The 27,147-nt window shown below is 45.1% G+C and overlaps 1 protein-coding gene across 3 annotated transcripts in view; it reads right to left on the bottom strand.

Annotated features, from left to right (window-relative positions):
- Positions 1 to 569: 569 nt before the first annotated feature.
- maml1 (mastermind-like transcriptional coactivator 1) overlaps positions 570 to 27,147 on the bottom strand; it is a 33,835-nt gene continuing 7,257 nt past the window's right edge. For 2 of the 3 annotated variants that reach the window (XM_015952220.3, XM_015952236.3), the window contains exons 3-6: positions 13,407 to 14,678; positions 12,738 to 12,962; positions 12,281 to 12,419; positions 570 to 1,741 (exon numbers count right to left, since the gene is read on the bottom strand). In XM_015952220.3, the coding sequence (XP_015807706.1) occupies positions 747 to 1,741; positions 12,281 to 12,419; positions 12,738 to 12,962; positions 13,407 to 14,678 (2,631 nt within the window). In that variant the 3' untranslated portion in view covers positions 570 to 746. The remainder of the gene's footprint in view (positions 1,742 to 12,280; positions 12,420 to 12,737; positions 12,963 to 13,406; positions 14,679 to 27,147) is intronic. The other variant, XM_015952229.3, reaches the window with a different exon arrangement.

The following is a 27,147-nucleotide window of genomic DNA, read 5'->3' as shown; positions in this document are numbered from 1 at the left end:
GCTCCTTTAATAAGCCGCTGTACGCTCTCATAGAAATAAAACTGACATCATGTGTTTGCTCTCAGAGGGCAGCTGCCGGCTTCCATGGGTGCTGTGGGGTGAGGACAGTGGTTCAGTAGTAGTCTTAGTGCGACTCGATCTGTAAAAGCTGCAGCGCATAACAAACTAAAACACACTTCAGCTCTTTAGCCTGAGGCTCACTTTACACTCCTGGTAGAAAAACCTGAAGCACAAGTGTAAGGAGTTTCTTCTAGATGTTTTTTGACTCCAACTTTTATCCAACTGTAAAATGTTTTATGAGTTTGAGTGGACTAATTAACCCTTTGGTAGTTTGGGGTTAACTCAAATTACTTAATGATTCTGAAAAAAAATGAAAGCATGTAACAAAATCTGGATATTCAGACTTTTTAAAATAAAAGTCAGCTCCCGTTTATAACGAAAACACTGATCAGTAGGATGTTACTGTCCAAACTCACTGGTAAAATGCTCTCTCAGCGCTCAGTGCTTCTCTACCAGGTGTGTGTGAGAGAGTGAGTAAACAGCAGGTTTCTAAATGGCATCTTGTGTTTCAACCATTAGCTGATCTAAGGTCAGTAGTAGTTTGTCCCGTGTGTCTTGGTCATTGTGTTGGAATCTTAACCAAACTTCACCAGCTTTTCTCACAGCAGACAGGAAGTCAGAGCCTCATTTCCTGCCTGACCCATCAGAACTAGAACCTCCCAGTTGAGTGGTTCTAGGTGTTGGACCTACGGGTGGCTGGCGAGCAACTCATCCAAGTCAGCCATCCACTCCTGTGTGCTCTGGCTCTTTAGCAGAGAGTCCACCAGGTCGCTCTCAGCGGCAAAGCTGCCTGACGCCACGTTGTAACCAAACACTTGCTGCTGCTGCTGCACAGTGCTCCTGTTCACCTGGTAACCTTGGTTACATGGCAGCCCATGGCGCCCATTTGTCTGGGGCTGTCCAAAGGCAGCCATGTCTGAGAGGATGGCCTGGTTCTTATTGGCCTGTTGCTGCTGAGGCTGCTGCTGATTGGCCATGGACTGGCCAAGGTTCTGAGGGTTTGGTGGAGCTCTCTGCTGGGTAGCAGCCATGCTTGTCTGCATCATCTGCTGCCCAGGATTTAGTGTCGCCATGCCTCGTCCAATGGCATTAGAAGCAAAGGGGGTGGAGCCAGGGGGCATCTTGGGAATGCGAGCTTGTTGCTGCTGCATGTGAAAGGTGCTGGAGGGGTTGCTAAAGGCATTGGGGGGCACACCTGCATTACTGACAGGTGTCTGGCTGGAAAGCTGCTGTTGCCAGGCGACACTCTGAGCTCCCTGCATTGGCCCACCCATCCTACCTCCCAAGCTGCCCTGCATGGCATTCGGCATGCGGGCTGAAAGCTGCGAATGCTTTAACAAGTTGGTGCTGGCTTGAGGCTTCAGGTGCTGCTGCAGGATGTTCTGCCTGAAGGAGGCGTTTATGGGGCCCAGGGCCTGACACTGAAGGCTCACTTGCTGAGGCGGGTGGGTCTGGTGCAGGTTCATGTTGTTGTACAGACCATCGGCGCTGGCCCCTCCCCCACCACAGGATGGAAGACCGATGTCAGCTTGGCTGACAGCAGGGGTTGGAGCCACTCCCCCCCCTGGACCACCTCCCTGATCCATGTTCATTCCAATCATGTTCTGGTTCTGAGGAAACATACGGGATGCAGAGGTGGGGCCTCCCATTGAACCAACGCTGCTCATTGGCTGAGAGGACGCTGAAAAGAAAAACAACAATTAGATGATAAAAGAACCCAGAACAGGTTTAAAATCCAAAACGATCAAAAATAAGTTTACATGACATCAGTTAAACACTGAAACCAGTTATCCTGGTGAATATTACTAGCTGGTTAAAGACAACGTTCACTTGTTTCTTCAACACATCTGCAGTAGTCTCGTATAAATAATTGTCAATCCCTGTGGGGGGAAAGCTTTCATGTTCCTGTTTCAAGAAAGAAAATTGAGCCAAATCAGAGGGGAGTAGAACTCGGCGGGTTTTGGAGTCTTATTTCCTGATTTTTGGACATCTTGTCCCTGATTGGCTAACAGCAACACAACTCTACCACTGACTGTTTGCTCTGCAACTCTACAAATAACAGGTCTGGAGGAGTTCTGCTGTGTGGTGGAGCTGCTAATGCTAAAGGTTAGCTTCTAAAAGCACAGAAGTTCTCTGCTGCTTTCTGGATGCTGAAATAAAACATCCTTCCCTGTTGTGAGTCAAGATGGGCAAGTCCATGAATGTTAATTTTAATACCTTGACGTGCTAATGTCACTGGATTTTCCAATCTAAGAATTTTCCCCGTCTATTTTGGGCTAATTCAGGAAAAAGGGCTAAATTACTTTTTTACATTCACCCTGCATGTTAAACTCAGAGTGAAAGACTATATTAAAAATAATGCATAAAAACCAGTTTCTCAGTTAATGGTTTGATGGTTAAATACTTAACCGGTTTCTCACATAATTAGTGAATGTTTTATAAGCAGCCGTGAGTGAGTGTGTGTGTGTGTGTGTGTGTGTGTGTGTGTGTGTGTGTGTGTGTGTGTGTGTTACATGAGAACAACTGAGGAGCTATGAACAGCTACTTTTATTTTCCAGTCAAATGAGTGGTGAGCATCATTTACACATCCACCATGAGGCGCGCGTCACAAACAAAACCAGTCCTACAGGGAAATGCATTGTAAGAGAACAATGAGCTCATTCAGGAGAAGCTCTGAGATGCAGCTCCCTTCAGATTGTTGGAGTTAAGTCTTAGAAGATTAAACACCAAAATTAAAATCTTGCAATTGTAAATAAGAACGTATTTAATGTCATTTCAGTGGAACTACCTGGTTGTGTTTGAGCTGTTTATTTTAGCTTAGTAACTCATGGTTAGTTCTCGTATTCTTAATGAGAGCACAGACTTCTGTGCAAGCCGCAGTTTGGCCATAACGAACACCATGTTCGAACATAAGGATGCCCACCGGTACACTTGGTACCAGGGCAGCCTAGGTCACAGGTCGATGATAGATTTTGTAGTCGTATCATCTGACCTGCGGCCGTATGTTTTGGACACCCGAGTGAAGAGAGGGGCGGAGCTGTCAACTGATCACCACCTGGTGGTGAGTTGGATCAGATGGCAAGGGAACATGCCGCGTAGACCTGGCAGACCCAAACGCATAGTGAGGGTCTGCTGGGAACGCCTGGCAGAAGAACCTGTCAAGACGGTCTTCAACTCCCACCTCCGGCAGAGCTTTGACCACGTCCCGAGAGCAGTGGGGGACATTGAGTCCGAGTGGGCCTTGTTCCACTCTGCGATTGTCGAGGCGGCTGTTGCTAGCTGTGGTCGTAAGGTGGCCGGTGCCAGTCGTGGTGGCAACCCCCGTACCCGCTGGTGGACACCAGAGGTTCGGGGAGCCGTCAGGCTGAAGAAGGAGGCCTACAGGGCGTGGCTGGTCTGTGGGTCTCCGGAAGCAGCAGACAGGTACCGGATAGCCAAGCGGGGTGCAGCAGTGGCAGTTGCCGAGGCAAAATCTCGGGCGTGGGAGGAGTTTGGTGAGGCCATGGAGAAAGACTATCGATCGGCTCCAAAGAGGTTCTGGCAAACTGTCCGGCGCCTCAGGAGAGGAAGGCAGCAACTCGCTCACACTGTTTACAGTGGGCATGGGGAGCTGCTGACGTCAACTGAGGCTATAGTCGGACGGTGGAAGGAATACTTTGAGGAGCTCCTCAATCCCACCAATGCGCATTCCGAGGAGGAACCAGAGCTGGGAGGCCTGGGGATGGACTGTCCGATCTCGGGGGCAGAAGTTGCTGAGGTAGTCAAACAACTACACAGCGGCGGAGCCCCGGGGGCGGATGAGGTTCGTCCTGGGTATCTCAAGGCTATGGATGTTGTAGGGCTGTCATGGTTGACACGTCTCTACAACATTGCGTGGTCATCGGGGGCAGTTCCTAGGGAGTGGCAGACCGGGGTGGTGGTCCCCATCTTTAAGAAGGGTGGCCTGAGGGTGTGTTCCAACTATAGGGGGATCACACTCCTCAGCCTCCCTGGAAAGGTCTACGCCAAGGTACTGGAGAGGAGGGTCCGATCGATAGTTGAATCTCAGATAGAGGAGGAGCAATGTGGTTTTCGTCCTGGCCGTGGAACTGTGGACCAGCTCTATACCCTTGCAAGGGTGATGGAGGGGAAATGGGAGTTTGCCCAACCAATCCACATGTGCTTTGTGGATTTGGAGAAGGCTTATGACCGTGTCCCCAGGGGCACCCTGTGGGGGACGCTCCAGGAGTATGGGGTGGGTGGCTTTCTGTTAAGGGCCATTCAGTCCCTTTACCAGAGGAGCGTGAGTTTGGTCCGCATAGCCGGTAGTAAGTCGGACCTGTTCCCAGTGAGGGTTGGACTCCGCCAGGGCTGCCCTTTGTCACCGGTTCTGTTCATCACTTTTATGGACAGAATTTCTAGACGCAGCCGTGGTGTGGAGTGTGTCGAGTTTGGTGGCAGGAGAATCTCGTCTCTGCTTTTTGCGGATGATGTGGTCCTCCTAGCTTCATCCAGCTCTGACCTTCAGCTCTTGCTGGGTAGGTTCGCGGCCGAATGTGAAGCGGCTGGGATGAGGATCAGCACCTCCAAATCTGAGACCATGGTTCTCGACCGGAAAAGGGTGGCTTGCCACCTCCGGGTCGGGGGAGAGGTCCTTCCTCAAGTGGAGGAGTTTAAGTATCTCGGGGTCTTGTTCACGAGTGAGGGTAGGAGGGATCGGGAGATCGACAGGCGGATTGGTTCGGCGTCTGCAGTGATGCGGACGCTGAGCCGATCTGTCATGGGGAAGAGGGAGCTGAGCCAGAAAGCCAGGCTCTCGATTTACCGGTCGATCTACGTCCCAATCCTCACCTATGGTCATGAGCTTTGGGTAATGACCGAAAGAACGAGATCGCGGATACAAGCGGCCGAAATGAGTTTCCTCCGTAGGGTGGCCGGGCTCAGCCTTAGAGATAGGGTGAGGAGCTCGGACATTCGGGAGGGACTCGGAGTAGAACCGCTGCTCCTCCGGATCGAAAGGAGCCAGTTGAGGTGGTTTGGGCATCTGGTCAGGATGCCTCCTGGACGCCTCCCCGGGGAGGTGTTTCGGGCATGTCCTGCCGGCAGAAGGCCCCCGGGTCGACCCAGGACACGTTGGAGGGGTTACATCTCCAATCTGGTCCGGGAACGCCTTGGGATCCTGCCGGAGGAGCTGGTGGACAAGGCCGGGGAGAGGATGGCCTGGAGCTCCCTAATTGGGATGCTGCCCCCGCGACCCGGACCCGGATAAGCGGAGGAAGACGAAGACGAAGACGAAGCACAGCTGGCAATTTTTCTGCTGCTTTTGATCCACCCTGTTCTTCTGATAACGACCCAGATTCCTTAACTTCTCAGTTTAACGAGCACTGCCTCTCCATTCTGGACAACATCTGTCCTGTCAGAACCAGATCAGTTCCTGCAGTGAACCCTACTCCCTGGTTTAATGACAGCCTTCACAGCCTGAAGCGCCAATGCAGAAAAATTGAGCGTTTGTGGAAGAAAACCCATCTCCACGTCCATCTGCTGCACCTAAAGGATCTTCTGACATCCTTTAACTCTGCAGTCAGAGATGCAAGGGTTTCCCATTTCTCCAACCTGGTGTCCCAGAGCAAAGGGAACCCCAAGGTGCTGTTTAACACCATCAGCAGCACTGAGTGCGTTTACATGCAGCCAGTAACCCTTTTAACCCTTTGATGCATGAATTATGAAATATTCAACCATGATTTTTTAAATAATTTTTTTTCATCCATCTTTAGGTGTGAATGAAACAAATGTCATATTTACAAATTTTTTGTAACATTTAATTTACAAATAATTTATTACATGTCTACCTCAGTGGACAGCGTGCATTCTGAACATGAAATATGTTGGCTTGACTTACTGACGTCCAAATGGAGGTGCTCACATGCAATAAAGTCTTCAACAGCTGTGCTTAATAGTAAAAATAGATAAATAACAATTTTGAGTACCTGTCCACTGTAGTGACCATTATGCATCAAAGGGTTAAAACCCGAATATTCACAACAACCCGGTTCCGCAGGTCCATGTAAACACCGCCAAAAACTCAGATTTGCTCATAATACTTACTACACCTGGGGTAACCCTTTTCTAACCCGAATGTTTGGTCGTGTAAACGCATATTGGGATATTGCCCATCAAAGCGTGTGTTCTGCGCATGCTCTGTTTGCAAGGAATCTTGGTCTTTTGAGTAGCGAGACGTCTTGTATGCGACAGAACACCGGAAGTAAACAACAAGTTGGGAGCAACATAGCGAGTCGCGGCACAGCACCACACTTTTGAAGTGACGAGGAAACTAAAGCGCAAACAAACCCGGTCGCTATCTCTTCCGAACTGGGAAACATGTTGTTTTAACGATACCGGAACAAGAAGAACCGGAAATGACGCATATTGCGTCTTGACGTAGTCCATACGTCCTGAGACTACCCCCAACGTCCGCATTTAAATTGGGTTATGCAAGTTAGGGGTAACTCTTTCTATTTATGCTTGTAAACGGGTTCTTCTGATCAACTCAGAAACCCGAATACCGACCTTAACCCGACCATAACCCGGATATTGGCTGCATGTAAACGTAGTCATCGTCTCTCCTGCTTGTCCTACAGCCTCCATCCACTCTGTTGCAGACTTTGAGAACTTTCTGTCTTTCTTTGTGGACAAAGTCAATAAGGTTAGATCTAGCATCTCTCCTTCAGCTTAATCGCTGCCTCTCCCGACTCCAACTAGGCCCATCATCCTAGATAGGCAAAGAAACAGGAGCAAAGCTGAGTTAACCAAACTAGTTAACTCTATGAAGACCTCTGCATGCACCCTCAACATCTTACCCTCATCTTTGTTTAAAAGTGCTTTTCAGTCCATCGGTCCCAGTGTGCTCACTATAATTAATACTTCTCTGGTCTCTGGTCAGGTCCATGCTTACTTTAAGAATACTGTAATCCACCCGCTTCTTAAAAAACAATTCTTGACCCCTCTCTCCATAGCAGCTTCAGACTCATCTCTAAACTTCTGTTCATCTCCAAGATCTTGGAAAAGGTTGTGGCTAAACGACTCACTGCTGCAGATGAACACAACATCTATGATAGCTTCCAGTCAGGTTTTCGTAGAGCTCATTCTACTGAAACTGCTCTTCTTAGGGTCTCTAATGACCTTCTGACTCACAGTGATGCAGGGGACTGTTCTGTTCTGGTCCTGCTGGACCTGACTGCAGCCTTTGACACTGTTGACCCTCACCTGCTACTGGAGAGGTTCAGAGACTGGGTAGGCCTATCAGGATCTGCTCTGGAGTGTTCTCTTATCTTTCTGAGCGCTCCTTTTCTGTGGCCGTCTCCAAGTTTAGGTCCTCCACCACCTCTCTTACCCATGGTGTCCCACAAGGTTCTATGCTGGGGCCTCTGCTCTTCCTCCTCAATCTGCTTCCTCTTCAGCACATCCTGAGCTCCTTCAAAGGAATCTCCTACCATCTTTATGCAGATGACATCCAGCTGTACATCTCCTTTAAGCCCCATGAGATGTCTAAGCTGCAGCTGTTACACACCTGCTTAGACTCTATCAAAACCTGGATGGCTGGGAGCTTTCTACAGCTGAATGAAGATAAGACTGAGATCCTCATCTGTTCCCCAGACAAGCTGGTTCCCAAAGTCAGAGACTCTCTTGGTCAGCTTGTTTCTCACACCAAACCTTCTGTCAGGAATCTTGGCGTGACCTTTGACCCAGCTCTCACCCTGGATTCTCATGTCAGTTCTCTTGTTCGCTCTTCCTTCTTCCATCTCAGGAACATTGCTAAGCTGAGTCCCATTCTGTCCCGCCATGAACTTGAGACAGTTATCCACACCTTCATCTCCTCACGCTTAGACTACTGTAACTCTTTTCACGTGTCTGAGCAGAACCTCCCTGAACCGTCTACAGGTGGTTCAGAATGCCTGTGCTCGGCTTCTGACCAAGTCCTCCAAACACACCCACATCACCCCGCTTCTCCTCCAGCTTCACTGGCTGCCAGTCAACTTCAGGGTTCATTTCAAGATCCTGGTTCTGGTCTATAGGGCCTTACATGGACAACAAGCACCATCTTACATTGGTGATCTTCTTAGTCCCTACACCCCCAGCAGGTCCCTGAGGTCCAGTGATCAAATCCTACTGGTTGTGCAGCGCACCAGGCTAAAGACCAAAGGTGACAGATCATTTGCTGCTGTGGTCCCCAGACTCTGGAACTCTCTCCCCCTGAGCCTGAGATCAGTGGACTCAGTGGTCTCCTTTAAAAAGCATCTGAAGACTCACTTGTTCAAGCTGGCTTTTGTATGACCTTCTTCAACCACCCTCTCTCTATTCTGCTCTCCCCACCTATTCCACCTTCCTCGGGATCCACCGATTTCCCTCTTTCCTATTCACTCTCTCTCTTTCTTAACATTTTTTAATCACAACTGTCTATTTTTGCTCATTTTAAATATATTTTCAACCATTTTCTAAATTCTTTTTAGTATTTTTACATTTTTGTTTTTGTGAAGCGCCTCGTGATTTTTATCTTGAGGCGCTACAGAAAAGATCTTTTCTGTACATCTTCTGATACAACAGTACCAGTCACCTTGGAAAAGGTTGTGGCTAAACAACTCACAGCTGCTCTTGATGAACATAACATCTATGATAGCTTCCAGTCAGGTTTTCGTAGAGCTCATTCTACTGAAACAGCTCTTCTTAGGGTCTCTAATGACCTTCTGACTCACAGTGATGCAGGGGACTGATCTGTTCTGGTCCTGCTGGACCTGACTGCAACCTTTGACACTTTTGACCATCACCTGCTACTGGAGAGGCTGAGAGACTGGGTAGGCCTATCAGGATCTGCTCTGGAGTGTTCTCTTATCTTTCTGAGCGTTCCTTTTCTGTGGCCGTCTCAAAGTTTAGGTCCTCCACCACCTCTCTTACCCATGGTGTCCCACAAGGTTCTTTGCTGGGGCCTCTGCTCTTCCTCCTCAATCTGCTTCCTCTTCAGCACATCCTGAGCTCCTTCTAAGGAATCTGCTACCATCTTTATGCAGATGACATCCAGCTGTACATCTCCTTTAAGCCCCATGAGATGTCTAAGCTGCAGCTGTTACACACCTGCTTAGACTCTATCAAAACCTGGATGGCTTGGAGCTTTCTCATGTCAGTTCTCTTGTTCACTCTTCCTTCTTCCATCTCAGGAACGTTGCTAAGCTGAGTCCCATTCTGTCCCGCTCTGAACTTGAGACTGTTCTCCACACCTTCATCTCCTCACGCTTAGACTACTGTAACTCTCTTTTCACGTGTCTAGGCAGAACCTCCCGTCTACAGGTGGTTCAGAACGCCTGTGCTCGACTTCTGACCAAGTCCTCCAAACACACCCACATCACCCCGCTTATCCTCCAGCTTCACTGGCTGCCAGTCAACTTCAGGGTTCATTTCAAGATCCTGGTTCTGGTCTATAGGGCCTTACATGGACAAGCACCATCTTACATTGGTGATCTTCTTAGTCCCTACACCCCCAGCAGGTCCCTAAGGTCCAGTGATCAAAGCCTACTGGTTGTGCAGCACCAGGCTAAAGACCAAAGGTGACAGATCATTTGCTGTTGTGGCCCCCAGACTCTGGACCTCCTCCCCCCTGAGCCTGAGTCAGTGGACCCTTTTAAAAAGCAGCTGAAGACTCACTTGTTCAAGCTGGCTTTTGTATGACCTTCTTCACCACTCTCTCTTTATTCTGCTCTCCCCACCTATTCCACCTTCCTCAGGATCCACTGATTTCCCTCTTTCCTATTCACTCTCTCTCTTTCTTAACATTTTTTAATCACAACTGTCTATTTTTGCTCATTTTAAATATATTTTCAACCATTTTCTAAATTCTTTTTAATATTTTTACATTTTTGTTTTTGTGACGCGCCTCGTGATTTTTATCTTGAGGCGCTACAGAAAAGATCTTTTCTGTACATCTTCTGATACAACAGTACCAGTCACCTATCAGTTGAGTAGCCATGATGAAGGAAACTGTGGCGTAAAATTATTTCAAAATAAAAAAATTATTCAATCATTAGAGCCTGTTTTGAAATATTTACACTTTACATATTCCACACTGCTTTGTAATTGTCACTGTAGTTAAAATGTGTCCAAATTTTGGTGCCTGTCCTGTTTTTACTCATTGCCTCACCATTCTGTAGCCGTTTTGTTTTTCTTTTCTCCTCTTTTACAGATTTGGCCCCCACCAATATTTACAGCTCCCACCAGTTGATGCATGTTTTGCAAAACAAGAAGAAGCATTTTCTCCATTCCCAGTTTCTGTCCCGTGAGGTGAAAAATTTCAAACCGGTTTGAATTTCACCTCAGGCAGAAAAGACTGAAAATCAGGCACACACAGCGAGCCATCTGCTGAGCAAGCGGCCTCGAATGACTGTCAGCTCAGCAGTTTGCTCTCGTGTGAGGCAGCCCTAATATGGCATCGCCCAGAGATGTAGACCTGCTCCCATGTATTTTGTTTCCAATTTTTATGGTTATATGTTATGAATCCACCAATATTGTAATTTTATTCATTATCAACAAGATTTCGATAATGAATATATATAGTGTATATATAAATATATATATAATTTTAATAACTAGCATATTTAACCTATGACTCATGATTTAAAGATTTTGTGAAATGCCTTGAAATGACTCGTGATTTGGCACTATACAAATAAACTTGAATTGAATTATAGACTAAGGATCCCACAACCTGGCCCTGGATAAGTGGAGGAAAACAGATGGATGGAGATTTAACAATGTATCACCAAACTAGATGGTTTTGAAAAGAACTGAAATGGATCAGGTGAAGTCACATTTGAGTTGTCCAGTAGTCAGGTTCTAAATAAAACCCAGACGTACTGAAGATATACGTGTTATCTTGACTTGGTGATAGTCTTTCTGCCCAGTTTACATTGTCTTGTTTTCATCACATCAACCTTGCTGAATCCATATTGTTACCAAATGATTGATGCACGTTTTTGGAAACAAGCTTCTCCACGACTAAACCTATGTCAGTTGTAGCCCGCTGATCAACGCTCTCGGCTGACCATCAATAACTGCGGCTGGCTGCAGAGTGTTGCGGACCAAGCGGCGAGCGTCATTGAGAAGAGAACTGTTACAAGATTTGGGCAGCTACGAGCAGCCGTGGTCCACAAGTATTGAGAGAATCAGAACTATGAGCTGCAAGCAGCCCACTGCTTCCATATTTAATTCGTTCTCCATTTCCTCATTTTGCTTTTCTTGTTACAGACTCGATGGGTTGGAGTCACATGACTATGTGACTGGCTGTGACGTGTACCCCACTGGTCTGTGTCGCAGCTTCTTAAAAGGGACATGGACATCAGCAACTGACTCACATTTATAAATAAATGACGTTGGTAAGAGTTATACATTTGCGTAACGGTAAATTTTCGCTTTACCACCCAGCCTTAAGCCTGGTTTATGCTTCTCCGTCAGCTCCGCAAGGGACAGACACGCACGGACTGACGGAAGCGTTTTGCTCTTGTACTTCTCCGTCTCCTGGAGAGTGTTGCAAAGCAATTGCCCTGCAGGACAACAGAGGGCGTAGCGCTGTTCTGTGGTTTCCTGTCATGCATCGGTCCAAGATCGTGTGTTTATATTGTGTTTTTTGTGTATATAAGTGACTTTTAACAGGGACATATTTGTCTCTCATTCTCCCACCCCTTCATGCGCTCCCCACCTCTAAACCCACGTTTCCTGTCATTTCCGTCCACAAATAAAATGCTTGCTGCGCATCTTTTCACTCCTCCAGTCACGGGAGAATTAAACGTTCATATTTTTAGAGTTTTTTCGCGAGGTATTCTTCAAGCTTCTCCGTGTCTGCCGCTAGTTTTCCTCGGCTCTCTTTGCAATGGCGGCGCTGTAAACAACAGCGGCATCCTGACCAATCACAAGCTTGCGTAATCCGTCTCGTTCGACGGATGTTTAAAAAAGTGGGCTCGACTCCGTACGTACTTGCGTGCCCTACGCAAGTACGGATAATGGCGTTGCGTGTCTCCGCACTGACGCAGACGGAGAAGCATAAATCAGGCTTTAGTCTACACCGTCCTCTGGTATGTTAGGCTGATGCGGAAAATCTCCAAGCAGGATAGAACATTTATTCCTGCAGCTCCATATCCAATTATAAGAGATACTCTGGCATGTTCTCACTAAACACGCAAGCATGAAAACTTTTTCTCACCTGTAAACTGACTGACTGGCTGCTGTGGAAAAGGATTCTGATTGGCTGGTGGTCCTGGCTGGTCCTGGTACTGTGGGGGAGGTCGGGTCAGGTGTCGCTGCAGCTGCTGTTGCTGCTGCTCCTGTTGACGCTGCTTCTCCTGTAAAGGGTTCATGAGTCAGGATCATGAATGATTTACAGCACACCAATAAACTACAAAAAACATCTTAGAACAGAGAAACTTGAGTTAAAAAAGAACCACAAGCAACCATAAAAGAAGGATTGCTGCTTGGGTGGATAAGGGGAAAAAAAACGTGGCATGATGGGAAAAGTGAACAAGCTTCTGATGGCTCCAGCTGCCTCAGCAGACACTCTGGTCAGATCTCCAATGAGGGCCAGCTCCCCCTGGTGTCTGAGGTTAAAAGTCAGCTCAGAAACCTCACAGTAAGCACAAAGTGGAATCACAGGTGAGTCTCACCTGTTCAGCCATGAGCTGCCTCTGCACATACTGCTGCTCCAACATTTGATGCTGCTGCTGCTTCAGTGCTGCTGCCATTGCTGCCTGTTTGTTTGAGTACACAGCGTTATTACGTTTAATGGACAAGGCGTTCACTCCCTGCGGCGCCACCATGTTATTGGGCCCAGGCGTCATGGTGTTGACAGGGCCTGTGCCGTGTGGAGGGGCAGGGTAGGTGTTCTGGTCCTGTAACAAAACAAAAAAAAAAGATAGAAAGAAAAATGTAATCACCTTTAGACAAATACTTCTCTCACCTGTAAACTGACTGACTGGCAGCTGTGCTTATTCAATCAGAATAAAGATATCAGAAGTCTCCTGACTACACAGCAACACTCGTAGAAGGAGAAAAAGTCATCTTTAAAACTTATTGGGGGATTTTTAGTACAAGGGATAAATATTCAATATCCAAGTACAGTTCTCTCAAATAGCTGAACTCCTGATTATCTCTAAACAGTTGATCAGTCTGCCTAAATATGGCCTAGGACAGATTATAGCGTGAGACTGTAGAACAAAGCCTAACCTCTGTGTGTGTGTGTGTGTGTGTGTGTGTGTGTGTGTGTGTGTGTGTGTGTGTGTGCGTGTGTGTGTGTGTGTGTGTGTGCGCGTGTGTGTGTGTGTGTGTGTACATACCTGTGAGTGTGGTATGTGCTGAAGGAAGTTTATACCGTTGGGTTTGGATTGTGGTTGCTGTGGGCGCACCAGACCGAGGGTCTTGTCTTGGTTCTGAGCGTTGGGGGCTCTCGGTGGACCCGGTCCTGCCTCGTAGTGCGACAGAGGTCTAGTGTTGTGGAAGTTCAGGGACACCTGAGTACCTTGTCCTGAGGGGTGGCTAAGTGGGTGTCCTGAGGTCAGGGAACCAAGCATGTTGGGGTGCCCGGTAGACCCCTGCATGCAGCTGCCTGCGCCAGACTTCGGCGAGCCTTTGTTGGGCTGAGAGGGCATCAGCAACTGCTTTGAGGAGTTAGAAGTGAAGTCAGGAGGATACAGGGAGGGGCTCTGGGAGCTGTTGGACATCTGGGGCCAGGGAGGGGGGTTGTGGAACTTGGTCCCCATCTGGGGCTGTTTGTGCTGCTGGGCTCTCTGGTTCTGGGCTGCCATCTGTTTCAGCTGCTGCGCCCGGGATACGTCTTTGGTAACCAGGGGACCCGGAGGCATGAGGTGGTTCAGTGGAGGCTGCAGTGGCCTAGAAGGAGGAGCTAATGGGGATGGTTGCACAACTGGAGAGGAAGCAGAAGAGGAAGCCACAGGGGAGCTGGTCGGGTGGGGAGGTGGACCAGAGGAGGTGGACCTAACAAGGGGGGAGCTGGTGCGAGGATCCTGCTCAAAAACAGCAGAGGCTGGGGAGAACTCTGCTTTGACACTGGTCAAGTCTGGAAGAAGACTCTGAGATGACTGGCCTCCACCTCCTGCCAATCCTCCAGCTCCCCCAACCACTGCCCCAGCTCCACCTGAAGCCAGTGCCAGTTCCAGAGGATCTTTACGGTCCTCTAAGCTTTCTTCTAAAATTTTCTGGATGTCCTCAATAGGCAAAGAGCGTTTGAAGTCCTCCATCAACTCCTTCCAGTCCTGCTCATTCAGGTTCAGGTCTGGGAATAGGTTATTGTTCCCAACTTCAAACTGAGGCATGATGGGTAAGATGTCCTCCGGCTCCTGTTTCAGCTCCTTCCAGGGAAAATCGGGCTCCCCGCTACCATCCATCGGTTCCCCAGAGGGCCTGTGGGCCCCGTTCAGGTTCAGTGAGTCATTGATCACCAATTTGGAGTCCAGCGGGGAGCCATTGGCCGTGCCATTGTCCAGAGAGGCTTTTTTGCTGGGAGGGAAGCCATCGTTGAAACCGTTGACTGGATCTACCCCTGGAGGAGAACCAGCACTGTCCAGCTTCCTCTTCACCCTCTCCTGTAGCTGCAACAAACAGAGCCGTCAATGTCAACAAAACTAAACGATCCAATTATTTCATTATTCTTACATCTGTGCCAATTTTCAAAAATAAACTAGTGGGTTTAATTTTTAACAGTGTTTTAAAATCTATAAACTAAAAGTGTCCAAATTATTTTCAAGAAAAACAAAAAACTAACAGGGGCTTCTAGGTTACATCTCAGGCTCAAATTAAGTTTTGGTAACAGGACAAATAAAGCCCTTCAGGGGTACTTCTGAGAAAAAAAATGCTCATGAAATCTACACTGCTCACAAAAATTAAAGGAACACTTTAAAGAAACACATTAGATACATCAGATCTCAATATGAAGTTGGATATCTAGTTTAGTTTAGTTTATTTGTCATATGCAAGTTAGCACAGGGTCAACATTGCAATGAAATGAGTTTGACGAGCAGCGGTCTCTCAGCAGCATAATACAATAGAAAAAAGAACAAGGTATAATACAGTAAAAGCAAAATATTAGTCATGCTAAAAGCAAAAGCTTACTAAATAGATAAGTATAGATGACCAAATATAAATATATCTAAAAATAAAAAAAAATAAAAATACAAATACAAATAACAGGGCAATGTCTTAGGAACAAAAGGATGCCAAGTCTTTTAATGGAAATAAAAGTTATCAGCCTACAGAGGTCTGAATTGTGTAGACACCCTAAAATCGGAGTGAAACGAAGATGTGGCAGGCTAGTCCATTATTTCAAAAACATAATTTCTGCAACTCAAATTGCCTTTCGGTATCTTGTGGCCGCCACGAGCTTGTGTGCATGCTTGGCAACGTCGGGGCATGCTCCTAATGAGACAACGGATGGTGTCTTGTGGCATTTCCTCCCAGATCTGTGTGAGGGCATCCCTGAGCTCTTGAACAGTCTGAGGAGCAACCTGGTGCCGCCTAATGGACCGAAACATAATGTCCCACAGATGTTCTATTGCGTTTAAGTCAGGGGATCGTGAAGGCCATTCAATTGTTTTAATTCCTTCATCCTCCAGGTACTGCCTGCATACTCTTGCCACATGAGGCCGGGCTTTGTCGTGCATTAGGAGAAAACCAGGACCTACTGCATCAGCGTAGGGTCTGACAAAGGGTTCAAGGATTTCGTCTCCATACCTTATGGCAGTCAGAGCACCATTTCCTAGGCAGTAGAGGTCTGTGCGTCCCTCCATGGATACGCCTCCCCAGACCATCACTGACCCACCACCAAAACCTGTCATGTTGAACGACGTTGCAGGCAGCATAACGTTCTCCTTGTCTTCTCCAGACTCTTTCATGTCTATCACAGGTGCTCAGGGTGAACCTGCTCTTGTCTGTAAAAAGTACAGGGCGCCAGTGGCGGATTTGCCAATTCTGGTGTTCTTGAGCAAATGCCAGTCGAGCTCTACGGTGCTGGGCAGTGAGCACAGGGCCCACTACAGGACGTCGGGCCATCAGGCCATCTTCATGAAGTCTGTTCTCGATTGTTTGGGTAGAGACATTCACACCAGTGGCCCTCTGGAGGTCATTCTGTAGGGCACGAGCAGTGCTCAGCCTGTTCCGCCTTGCATAAAGGAGCAGGTAATTGGTCCTGCTGATGGGTTGCGGACCTTCTTCGGCCCTGTCCAGCTCTCCGAGAATAACCGCCAGTCTCCTGAAATCTCCATGTTCTGGAGATTGTGCTGGGAGACACATTAAACCTTCTTGCTGCAGCACGTGTGGATGTGCCATCCTGGAGAAGTTGGAACACCTGTGCAACTTCTGTAGGGTTAAGGAATCGCCTCATACTGCCAGGAGAGAGCCAAAACTAGCACGAGTGGAAAACCAGCCGAAAAAGATCAAGAGGGAGAAACTTGAAACGACCTCTACATGATAAACCAGTCCTGTTTTGAGGGTTTTGTAATTGTTGCCACTTTAGTGTACCTGTCGTTAAGCCCATGAACATCAATACAGCTGAAAGTGATTAGCAATGCCCTCAGCTGCTTAATCAACCAGGAAATGATCAGACAGGTTTAATTGATTCATGCCAGGCCCAATAAAAAAGTGTTCCTTTAATTCTTGTGAGCAGTGTATATGTGGAGTAACCAGGTAGGTAGTTTGTGACTGCTGCAAATCTGCAACGCCTGCCTTGAGAGGGTTAAAGAGAGAAAAAAAAGGCAAATTATCAGCCGACACCATTCTGTAGGTGAGTTAGAACGCCAGCTGCAGGGAGCGCTATGGTGCTTCTGAAGAGAAAAACAGATTCTGATTTAGTCTATACTCCTTCAATGAATGTGCTCCTGGCTGCAAAACATTGCACCTTCAAATACAAAATTTTTTTCTTAACTTGTAAGCGTTTATGTATATGTGGATACTGGATACATAAACTTGTTTATATTCAGAACAAGTTGCATTTTTTTTGTTGCTTCCGTTAGTTGAAAAATTAGAAAAGTCACTTGAGAAAATAATCACATTTGCAATACTGAAAAAAAAAAAAAAAATCGCAATTAGATTTTCCAAAATCGTTCAGCCCTACTCAAGACCATGGGAGATCGCACTTTCAGTGACTGTGGAATTTAGGGCTGCAGCTATCAAATAATTTAGTATCAGAATATTCCATCGAATCCTCCATCAATTAATCGAATATTTTATTTGACAATGTTTCAAGAGAAACAAGACTGATCTGCTGCTAAAAATATGAAAATAAAACAAACTGATAAAAGGATCAACAATATGTATTAAATTGGTGTAGTCAAGCTCCCTCTTTCCCAGCTGAAGTTTTTAGTTAATAAATATTTTATGGAACAAAATTTGACTTAGATTTCATTAAAATGATTGATTTAATATTATTCAATCTAGTCTAAACATATCTAAATAATGTCACATATGATCAGTAGAACTGAATTATTTCATTAACATGTACAGCAGTAACCCACTGGAAATGCTAAAAACATTTACAATGTAATGGTGGCATATTTACTTTATTATGTAAGGGTTGTAGTGTTGTCACGATACTAAAATTTCAAACTCGATTCGATACTGGAAAAAAAAACTCGATACTCGATTTCAATACTATTTAAAAACACCAATTTATTGAACAAGTTTATTCAAAAAATAACATTCCTCAATTTATATTGCAAAAATTAAATGTTAAGAATTAAGTGTATAAAGTGCTTAAACATTTCAAGTATCAGCATTTTTTTAAAGTGCATACAAAAACTGGCGAAAGTTAACACTTTAAATCATGTATTGCCTCACTATATATACACTATTTGCAGAGTGATATTTTGCTGATTAAACTCTGTTTAAGGTGCTTTTTTGTCATAAGATGTAATGCCATATGTTTTGTTCTGTACTTTTGAACAACTCTGTTGGTCAATAAAGGGAGAAAACGAATTTCTCCACAGTAGGACAAAGGTACATCTAATCTTAATAAAAACAGATTGGCGCACGGCAGTGACGTCATTAAAAGCGCCGGTTAGATTAGCCGCGGCTAGTCTGTTCACGCCTAGAAATCCCAGACTCGCTCCAAACGAACAGGGGAATCACGTTAATGATTCCTAACAAAACCTTTCGACATGAAGATGTTTTGGTGCAGACAATGTCTTATTTCGAGGCTGCATCATGGGTGCCCGTCCACACCCGTTATATGGATATACACTGATGGCGATTCGCCGATGGATCTAAATACCCCGGGGAATCCAAGTAGCACCAAAGTTGTCAACTTGAGTAAACAAACGTACTGCACGTTAGAAATTAAGTCCGGGTTGCAATAAACGGGACTTTTCCTTTAAGCATATATGCGCAAATATACAACTACGTGTCGGACTTGGTATGCTAATTAAGTTGGGCTATGAAGCGCCTCCCAAATTCGCTATTTATAGTTTTTTTTATTTATTTGGCAGACAAAACTTGGATCGGAGACAACTCGCGTGGGAAATTGCAATGTAGCCATGCGGCATCTTCTTCTTCTGCTTGTCTGGGAGGCAGAGGCTGCTTTACGGCATCTGGCTGTCGTGCGTGTCGGTGTACTTGAAGAAGGCTGTGTATAATAGTCCATAATATCGATAACACAGGGATGGAATATCTAATTTAGATACCACTTTTAGCATCGATTTATATCTAGGTATAGATTTTTTTGACAACACTAACGGGTTGACAACATAATCCAGTGTAAACTGTACTCAAATCAAGGGGCCATTATGGTCTCTGTTTTTTGAAGCCAAAAAGGATGTGGCTAATAGTTCCACCCTCATTTGCTAGGGGCTGGTACCAGAAAGTGAGCAAATCCTCCGGTTGGGAGCGCAACACTAGGCTTTTTTTATATTGGTTGTGTGCAACCGTATCTTTAAAAACCTTAGGGAATACTCCGGAAGGAAAGGGCAGGTCCCGGGGATCTCCAACTGATCTGAGGCCAGGGCTCCCAGTCGCAGCGGTCCGGCTCTGCTTGTAATTTAACAGTCCTGGTAAATTAGATCTCCAAAGACAATTTTTTCCCCTCCCCCTGACTCTATCCTCATATAAACCCTCTTGATCTATTACGGTAGCGCGACTCGGGTTGCGAATGACAACAGTCACCAATTCTTGTCATGTGTCTATGTATGTATGTCTGATCTCTAGGGCTGTAGCGAAGCCTCGACGAAGTCGACGGCTCGATTCTAAAAATTTGTCGACGTCAGATCCGGAAGTCGACGCACCGCGCCCACTTGTTGCATCCCCAGGAGTTTGTAAATAGAGGAAGAATCTGCCTGTTTTTCCTCTAGTTCGCCCTCTTCTCCGCCTTCACTAACATCTCCGCCAAATACCGAAGACCCGGAACAACGTCCGTCCACTACTAGATTATTTTCCTGTTTTGCCCGCCTTCGTCTCCCGGCAACGGACAACAACTTCCGGGGTCAGATGCGCTGCTTCGTGTCTATCGCAGATGTAGAAAATCACCGGGAGCGCTTCTCCCTTCATTAAGGAGCTTCTTTCAGACATGAGGAGAGCTGTTTTGGTGGTAGCAGTCTCTCCTCCGTGCTGGTCTGTTTGCTGCTGGGTGTTTTTGGTTTATTTAAACTTGGTAACTTGAACTTAACGTTGGTAAAGCTACTGTTAGCATCTTCGCTAACAGCTTCTTGCGTTGGGATAAGCAGTTACGTTTTGGTTTAGAGTTAATCTTTTTTGTGGTGTAGATCTCCCTTTTATTACATTTAGAGTGTTGTGGGTTTTCGGTTTAGTGTAAAATATCACCTGAGTTTGGTTTAACCCGTAAGACCACTCGCCTCACGCACATAAGTGACCAAAACAAAGCAGCATGGAGACACTCCATCTTCTACCACCTCTCAGGCAGCAGCCTGCACTCCCAAGTTCTACATGTCACCAGAACATAACCAACCGCAACACAATAAACGCAGTGTTATACAAAATGGAAGGCCTGTAGTGTTTATTCTCTTACAGTAAGAATTTATCAATTTTTTTTGAGGAATTTATTAGAGATTTTCTGGTTTTTGTTAATTGTGCAATAGAAAAATAATCATTAGATTAATTTTCTAAATAGTCATTAGAATAGTCGACTATTCGATAAAATAATCGTCAGAATAATCGTTTTAAAAATAATCGTTTACCCCCAGCCCTACTGATCTCAGAATTGTGTGTACTGAAACTCTAATTTCCCTCTGGGATTAATAAAGTATTTTTGAATTGAATTGACCAGCATGACTACAGCCTCGCACAGAAGTTGGATGGCCATGCGAGTGGGCTACACCATGGTCCCCGGAGCGCTTCTTGGGTTAGCCAAGTTAGCTAGCAGCTACATTGGTTTAATATGTTCAAACCCTGTACCAAATGTAACAGCCCCACCCTCGGCTCCCATTTTTGGAATGTCTGGGTGTGACTCGATCAAAATCAGTGGTGGAGACCTTACATTTTTGGCTTCAACCTGCAAAGCAATGGGCAGGCTATGTCCATATTTTCATATGTTTATAATTTAAATATAGAAGCGTTTGTTAATAACATGCTACAACTACTTGCCACAGTACTGTTGCGGTGTGTAGAGCAGACTCGAGTTGCTGAATCTCAGTAGCAACAACCTGACTCCAGGTAGCAGCTGCAGCGGTACCGCTCCACACAGAAACGGGATAGTGGGGATTTTTCTTCCGAGTGGATATTCGCAATCATCATGTTACATCTGAACTCCACTTGATTGTGATCGTGCTACGCGTTTGCTTAGCATTAGCTAATCTGCCCATAGTTTAACTTTTGATCCCAAACTTTGGACCGTTACTGTCTTTTAACAATGGTTTCTGTCTTTGCTGATTTCTCCATTTTCCTCCACAGCATCTAGATTACCACATAGTGCGCCAGTAAAATGTAGTCAGACTGTGGTGCACACATTTAACAAATTCTAATCAGTAAAAAATTATTCGAGGAATTTAATAAAGCGAACAATTCGATTATTCGTTTCAGCCCTAGTGGAATTCCCTACCCGACACCCTGGGGGCTCCTCAACCCAACACCCTTTTTAAAAGTCATCTTAAGACATTTCTTTTTAACAAAGATTTTAAAATCTAGTTGACATTTTACTTTTTATATTTGAACTACTTGTTTTAAAGTCTTACATGTTTTTAGCCTGCCCGTAGCCCTTTAGAACTTTTTATCTCTTGATATATGGTAAATGGCCTGCATTTAATATAGCGCCTTCTAGAGAGCTGGAACCTCCCAAGGCGCATTGCAACACAATCAGTCATTCACACACACACACACACACACACACACATTCATACGCTGGTGGGGATGAGCTATGATGAAGCCACAGCTGCCCTGGGATGCACTGACAAAGATGAGGCTGCCGAACACCGGCATCACCGGTCCCTCCAACCACCACTAGTAGGCAAGGGGGTTTGAGTGTTTTGCCCAAGGACACAATGACAGCGACAAACTGAGCGGGGCTCAAACCTGCAACCTTCAGATTACAAGGCGAACACGTAACTCCTGTGCCACCGTCACCCCTAAAGGGCATCATAAATTAAATTCATTATTATTATTATTGGACTGAACATTGCTGCACTAAGTAGACGGAGCCAATAATTCAGCATTAGATACTTGTCTTATTCCTCCACTTAACTCACTTCAATGACCCGAGGAAGAGCAGAAGACCATACTACTGTGAATTATGGTAAATATAGGCAGCAGAAAGCTTCATCCATCTAAAGTGGGGTTGTGATCATCTGTTGTAGTTTGTCAACAGTTTGCCTCTGATGCTTTTCATAAGCAAGTGGAAAAGAAGCCAACAGGAACTTGAAAACATTTTCACAGACCAAGCTGAGTCTGTCCTAGTCTAGTTGGAACCAAGTAGAGTCTCTGTCCTGGTCTAGGTAGGACCAAGCTGAGAATCTGTCACAGAACAGCTTTAACAGTCCACCATCAGGCAGATAGAGGAGCCTTCAGACTGACTCATCCTGGAATTTCTGGCTCTCACTCAGCCACAAAAATCTAAAGTATCTGCTGTGTTTATTCGAGCCTGTTTTTAGCTCTCACATTCTTACTTTGCACTAGTGGAATTTCAAACATGCTGCTGGCATTTTCTTTGTTATACCTCCTGAAAACACTTTATATCAACGGACTGATATTAGCTTTTTCTAAGACTGAAAGTTAACTCCATTACAGAGAGAAAAAACATAAGTAGTCCTTTTTGTAAACTTCATTTAAAGATTTTCACTTAAATGTCTGTGACTTCTTTACTTTTAATGGCCTGTATTAGTGTAGTGCCACTGCCTTCTAGGGTTCTACCCCCCCCCACCCCCCCCACCCCAACAAAACCAGTTATTAAACCCAACAAACACAGTGGCTGTAAATAGGAACCCATTAGACCACCATAATAAATAATCTTAATGACTAATAAATAATAAACAAGAGCTCATTCCAACTGTTACCCCATCAGAATTTTACTTGAAAAATCTAGCAGAGTTGTTTTTAACCTATACCGTTTTCAAATGAACAATAGAAAAGTCATTTAAAGGGTGTGAGTTTTAGCTTCTGCTCTCTGACATCTGTATTTTCAGCAGCTCCATTCACAAACCCTTTAGAGATGCATTTGTTTTAGATGAAAAAGGAGTCTGATGTTGCTGTAGAAAAACATCCAAAGGTAAGGTGTGGTTTTTCCACCTGACAAACAGAAGCCATGGTGTCCTTGGGTCAGGTCAGGTCAGAATTTCCCTACACTGATAACACTGTTACTGTAGAATAGTTAAAACCCCAGGGTAGAACAGACTTCATCAGGTAGAAACCTGCAAGACCTTTTGACCCTAAAAACAGAAAACACTGACGGCACAGATTGGACCAAACCCAATACTCACACTTCCACTTACGCAATCCTGACCAGGGGTGCGAGTGCATAGGGTATCCTGATTCTCAAGTGCGGAAGTTGATCACGCCTCTTTAGTGCCCTTGATCTGTAATTCCAAGTCTGCATCGATGCGAACTTGGATGAAGTGTAATACCCACAATCCATTGTGGTGGGAGAACAGGCTAAAGTTCCTTTTCTGAACATATGTATTTTTTTAATGAAAGTAGATAATTTTAGGACGATTAGTTCATGCTCTAAAATGTTTAGATAAAGCAGCAACGAATGTAAAATCATCTCTAATAATTGTTAGTTTAATGTAAAAATAAAACAGCATCACAGCAATCAACATCCCGGTATGCGTTGCGATTGATGAAGCAATGCTCCCCATCTCAATTCGGCAATTATTTGCACACTTGTGTACCACGCACTCGAAGCCTTACTGCGCATTTACATTGTATATCCCCTTTGAACTTACGTCACCTGTTCACATGGGCCCACCATGAAGGATGGCAACAATGAATTATGGGGGCAAAAATTGGAAATGTAAGATGTTCAAGGAAGGCCCCGAATTACTTTTCTGTGATTGGCTAGATAGGCTCTCCTTTGATTGGGTGATTTATTTAGCAGCAAATAGTCTTCCCTTGCTAATAGGCCTTTTCCAAGGGCACAAATTCAGCCTAAAACAGTAATAGAAGAGCATGTCGCAGGTGCTCCCACAGCCCATGAGACATCAAATGTAGAGGAGAAAGAATGGCTGGAGCAAACTGGTACAGAGTACTTTAATAGGTGCAAACAAAACTTTGCTCCAGCCATTCTTTCTCCTCTACATCAGCCTAAAACAGCTCAGTACAGTGTGGGTTAAGTCGACTCATCTCCGTGTAGTTGGTATTCCCTGAGAGCTCTGTGACAGAAAGTGGGTACACCCCTCATAGCAAGCGGGCCTATTGACCCTTTGCACGTAACGTCACGCCACTCATGTGACCACCCCCTTTACCATGACGGATGGGAAAAAGACCGTTTAAACCTGTAGAAACTCCAGTGAAGGTAGTCAAAACAAGCCAGTTTGTAGCCTTTTATCGCTTTTATTTAGTTGATTTGACAGTAAAATGGTTTTAGCTTGCTGCGTGGTTGGCTGCACTGAGACAAGGACATAAACTGAACTCGTTTTTTCTTTTTAATAACTTTGATGGAGACTGAGGACGGAAACGAACTGCAGCGATCAATCAAGCGGACTAGCAGCCCTCAGATTTGCAGCGAACATGTTTTTAACGGGTAAGATTAACGTTACTTTATTTCACGAGGAAGACAGGGACAGGGATAAATGTGGTGTGTTTATACACGTTATTGATAATCCTGATGGATGGGTATTTCACCACGGAGGCTGCGCTCCGTCCACTGTAGTGTAAAGCGAGACAATTATTAATTCAAGTTTATTTTCAATTCAAGTTTATTTATATAGCGCCAAATCACGACAAGAGTCGTCTCAAGGCACTTCACATAATAAACATTCCAATTCAGGTCAGTTCATTAGGCCAATCAGAAATAATGTTTCCGATATAAGGAACCCAGCAAATTGCATCAAGTCACTGACTAGTGTCAGTGACTATACAGCAATCCTCATACCAAGCAAGCATAAAGCGACAGTGGAGAAGAAAACTCCCTTTTAACAGGAAGAAACCTCCAGAGAATCCTGGCTCAGTATAAGCAGCCATCCTCCACGACTCACTGGGGAACGAGAAGACAGAGCAGACACACACACACACACACACACACACAAATTTAAAGCTCTGATGTATGATTACGTGTGTTAAAATTACATTATTTATATGAGCGTCGGAATTCAGAGATCTTCTCATTCTGGTGTGAGAGCAGCAGCTGAACCCGGTAACACCACCAGCAACAGGAGCTGGTAGGGATCCAGACTTTTTAAAAATCAGCTTTGGTGTAAAGTGAATGCTGTTTATAACATAAAGTTATAAATCCAGAGGGGTGAATTTAGGCAAAGTCAGCAACATGTTTACATCGGTGAACAGCTGCAGAGAGAACGTAAGCCAACGTTGGTAAGCTAGCTAACATACCGCTCTCTGAGCCCTGGCTAGATGTGCTACTTCTGATAACTGAACTGGGCATGAACTAGTTGAAGGAATGCTGGAGGAGTTTTGTTTTTGTTTTGATCGCAAAAACAATTTCAGGCTCTACTTTTCCCTTTGTTTAGTAATCGTGTCGCTCACTGTTTACATGCTTTTGCCGTCCACCATGGTGGACCCACGTGATTAGGTGACGTCGGTGCAAAGGGTCAATAAGCACAATCTTAACTCAAGACAAAAATAGCATGAGGTGATAAATAAACAGCGTGAGGTGACCTGTATGCTCTACAAAAACACAATTCAGCACAAAAATTATGTTGTTGCTGAACATTCTGCAGTTTCATGGCTTTTTGTCAGACTCTGAAGCAGGAAATGGCTGCAGGCAGCAGCCAGTGACTCTGCCCCTAACCAATCCGCGGCCAGTCGAGATGCTGTTCCGACTCAGCATACTTGGAACCTCAAGGAAGCAGTAGGGTTGCACGGATTAACCAGTGTGACTATTAATCATGGTGTGAAATTAGAGCTGTGGCGACACATCGATGACGTCGACGGCTCGATTCTAAAAATTCGTCGACGTCAGATCAGGTAGTCGACGCACCACACCCACTTGTTGCATCCCCAGTAGTTTGTAAAAAGAGGTGGAATCTGCCTGTTTTTCCTCTAGTTTGCCCTCTTCTCCACCTTCACTAACATCTCCACCAAATACCGAAGACCCGGAACAATGTCCGTCCGCTACGAGATTCCTTTCCTGTTTTGCCCGCCTTCGTCTCCCGGCAACGGACAACAACTTCCGGGGTCAAATGCACTGCTTCATCTCTATCGCAGATGTAGAAAATCACCGGGTGCGTTTCTACTTTCATAAAGGAGCTTCTTTCAGACATTGGGAGAGCTGTTTTGGTGGTAGCAGTCTCTCCTCCATGCTGGTTTGTTTGCTGCTGGGTATTTTTGGTTTATTTTAAACTTGGTAACTTGAACTTAACGTTGGTAAAGCTACTGTTAGCATTTTCGCTAACAGCTTCGTGCGTTTGGATAAGCTGTTACGTTTTGGTTTAGAGTTCATCTTTTTTGTGGTGTAAATCTCCCTTTTATTGCATTTAGAGTGTTGTGGGTTTTCGGTTTAGTTTAAAATATCACCTTAAGTTTGGTTTAACTGCCCAGTTTAGAATTTGGACCTTTGGAGATCCTTATTTTGGTCCAGAACCCTATAATCTTTGCCCAGTGGGACATCCCAGGTTATTTGTACTTTTGTTTTAATTCCCCACAGACAGAATTAGTTTTATTATTCTTAACCTGTGGATGGAATGATTTAGGTTTTTTTTTGTTGTAAATAAACCTGATCATCATTTTAACTTTTAAATCCCGTTATTGTCCCTTCCTTTTTGCACACGAGCCAAACTCCCCAGGAAGGATCGTAACACCACTCGCCTCACGCACATAAGTGACCAAATCAAAGCAGCATGGAGACACTCCCTCTCCAACCACCTCTCAGGCAGCAGCCTGCACTCCCAAGTTCTACACATCACCAGAACATAACCAACCACAACACAATAAAAGCAGTGTTATACAAAATGGAAGGCATGTAGTGTTTGTTCTCTTACAGTAAAAATTTATCAATTTTTTGGAGGAATTTGAGATTTTTTGGTTTTTATTAATTGTGCAATAGAAAAATAATCGCTAGATTAATCATCTAAATAGTCATTAGAATAGTCGACTATTCGATAAAATAATCGTCAGAATAATAGTTTTAAAAATAATCGTTTACCCCCAGCCCTATGTGAAATACTGCAGTTAATACACTGTAAAGACGTCTCCAACACCGCAAAAAAATAATAATTGCGGACCAACGCAAAAGTGAAACTGAACGAAAGCACGCAGTAGAACTAGCATTAACAACCACCGGTACTGCTCCGTTTCCACCTAGAAAGTGACTCCCAAAGTTGCTAAAAGAGAAATTCAGAACGATTTCTCGTCCATCTGCAGAGCTGGCAGAAAAAAAAAAAGTTGCAACACTCCCACTTTATCATCTCTGAGATCACTCAGAATAAGCTCCAACCAAGTTCCATGTTTCCCCTGTAG

This window comes from Nothobranchius furzeri, chromosome 1, assembly GCF_043380555.1.
Source record: "Nothobranchius furzeri strain GRZ-AD chromosome 1, NfurGRZ-RIMD1, whole genome shotgun sequence".
Taxonomy (NCBI): Eukaryota; Metazoa; Chordata; class Actinopteri; order Cyprinodontiformes; family Nothobranchiidae; genus Nothobranchius; species Nothobranchius furzeri.
Note: the sequence above shows the minus strand (reverse complement) of the source record. Positions and strands in the feature narration are given on the sequence as shown.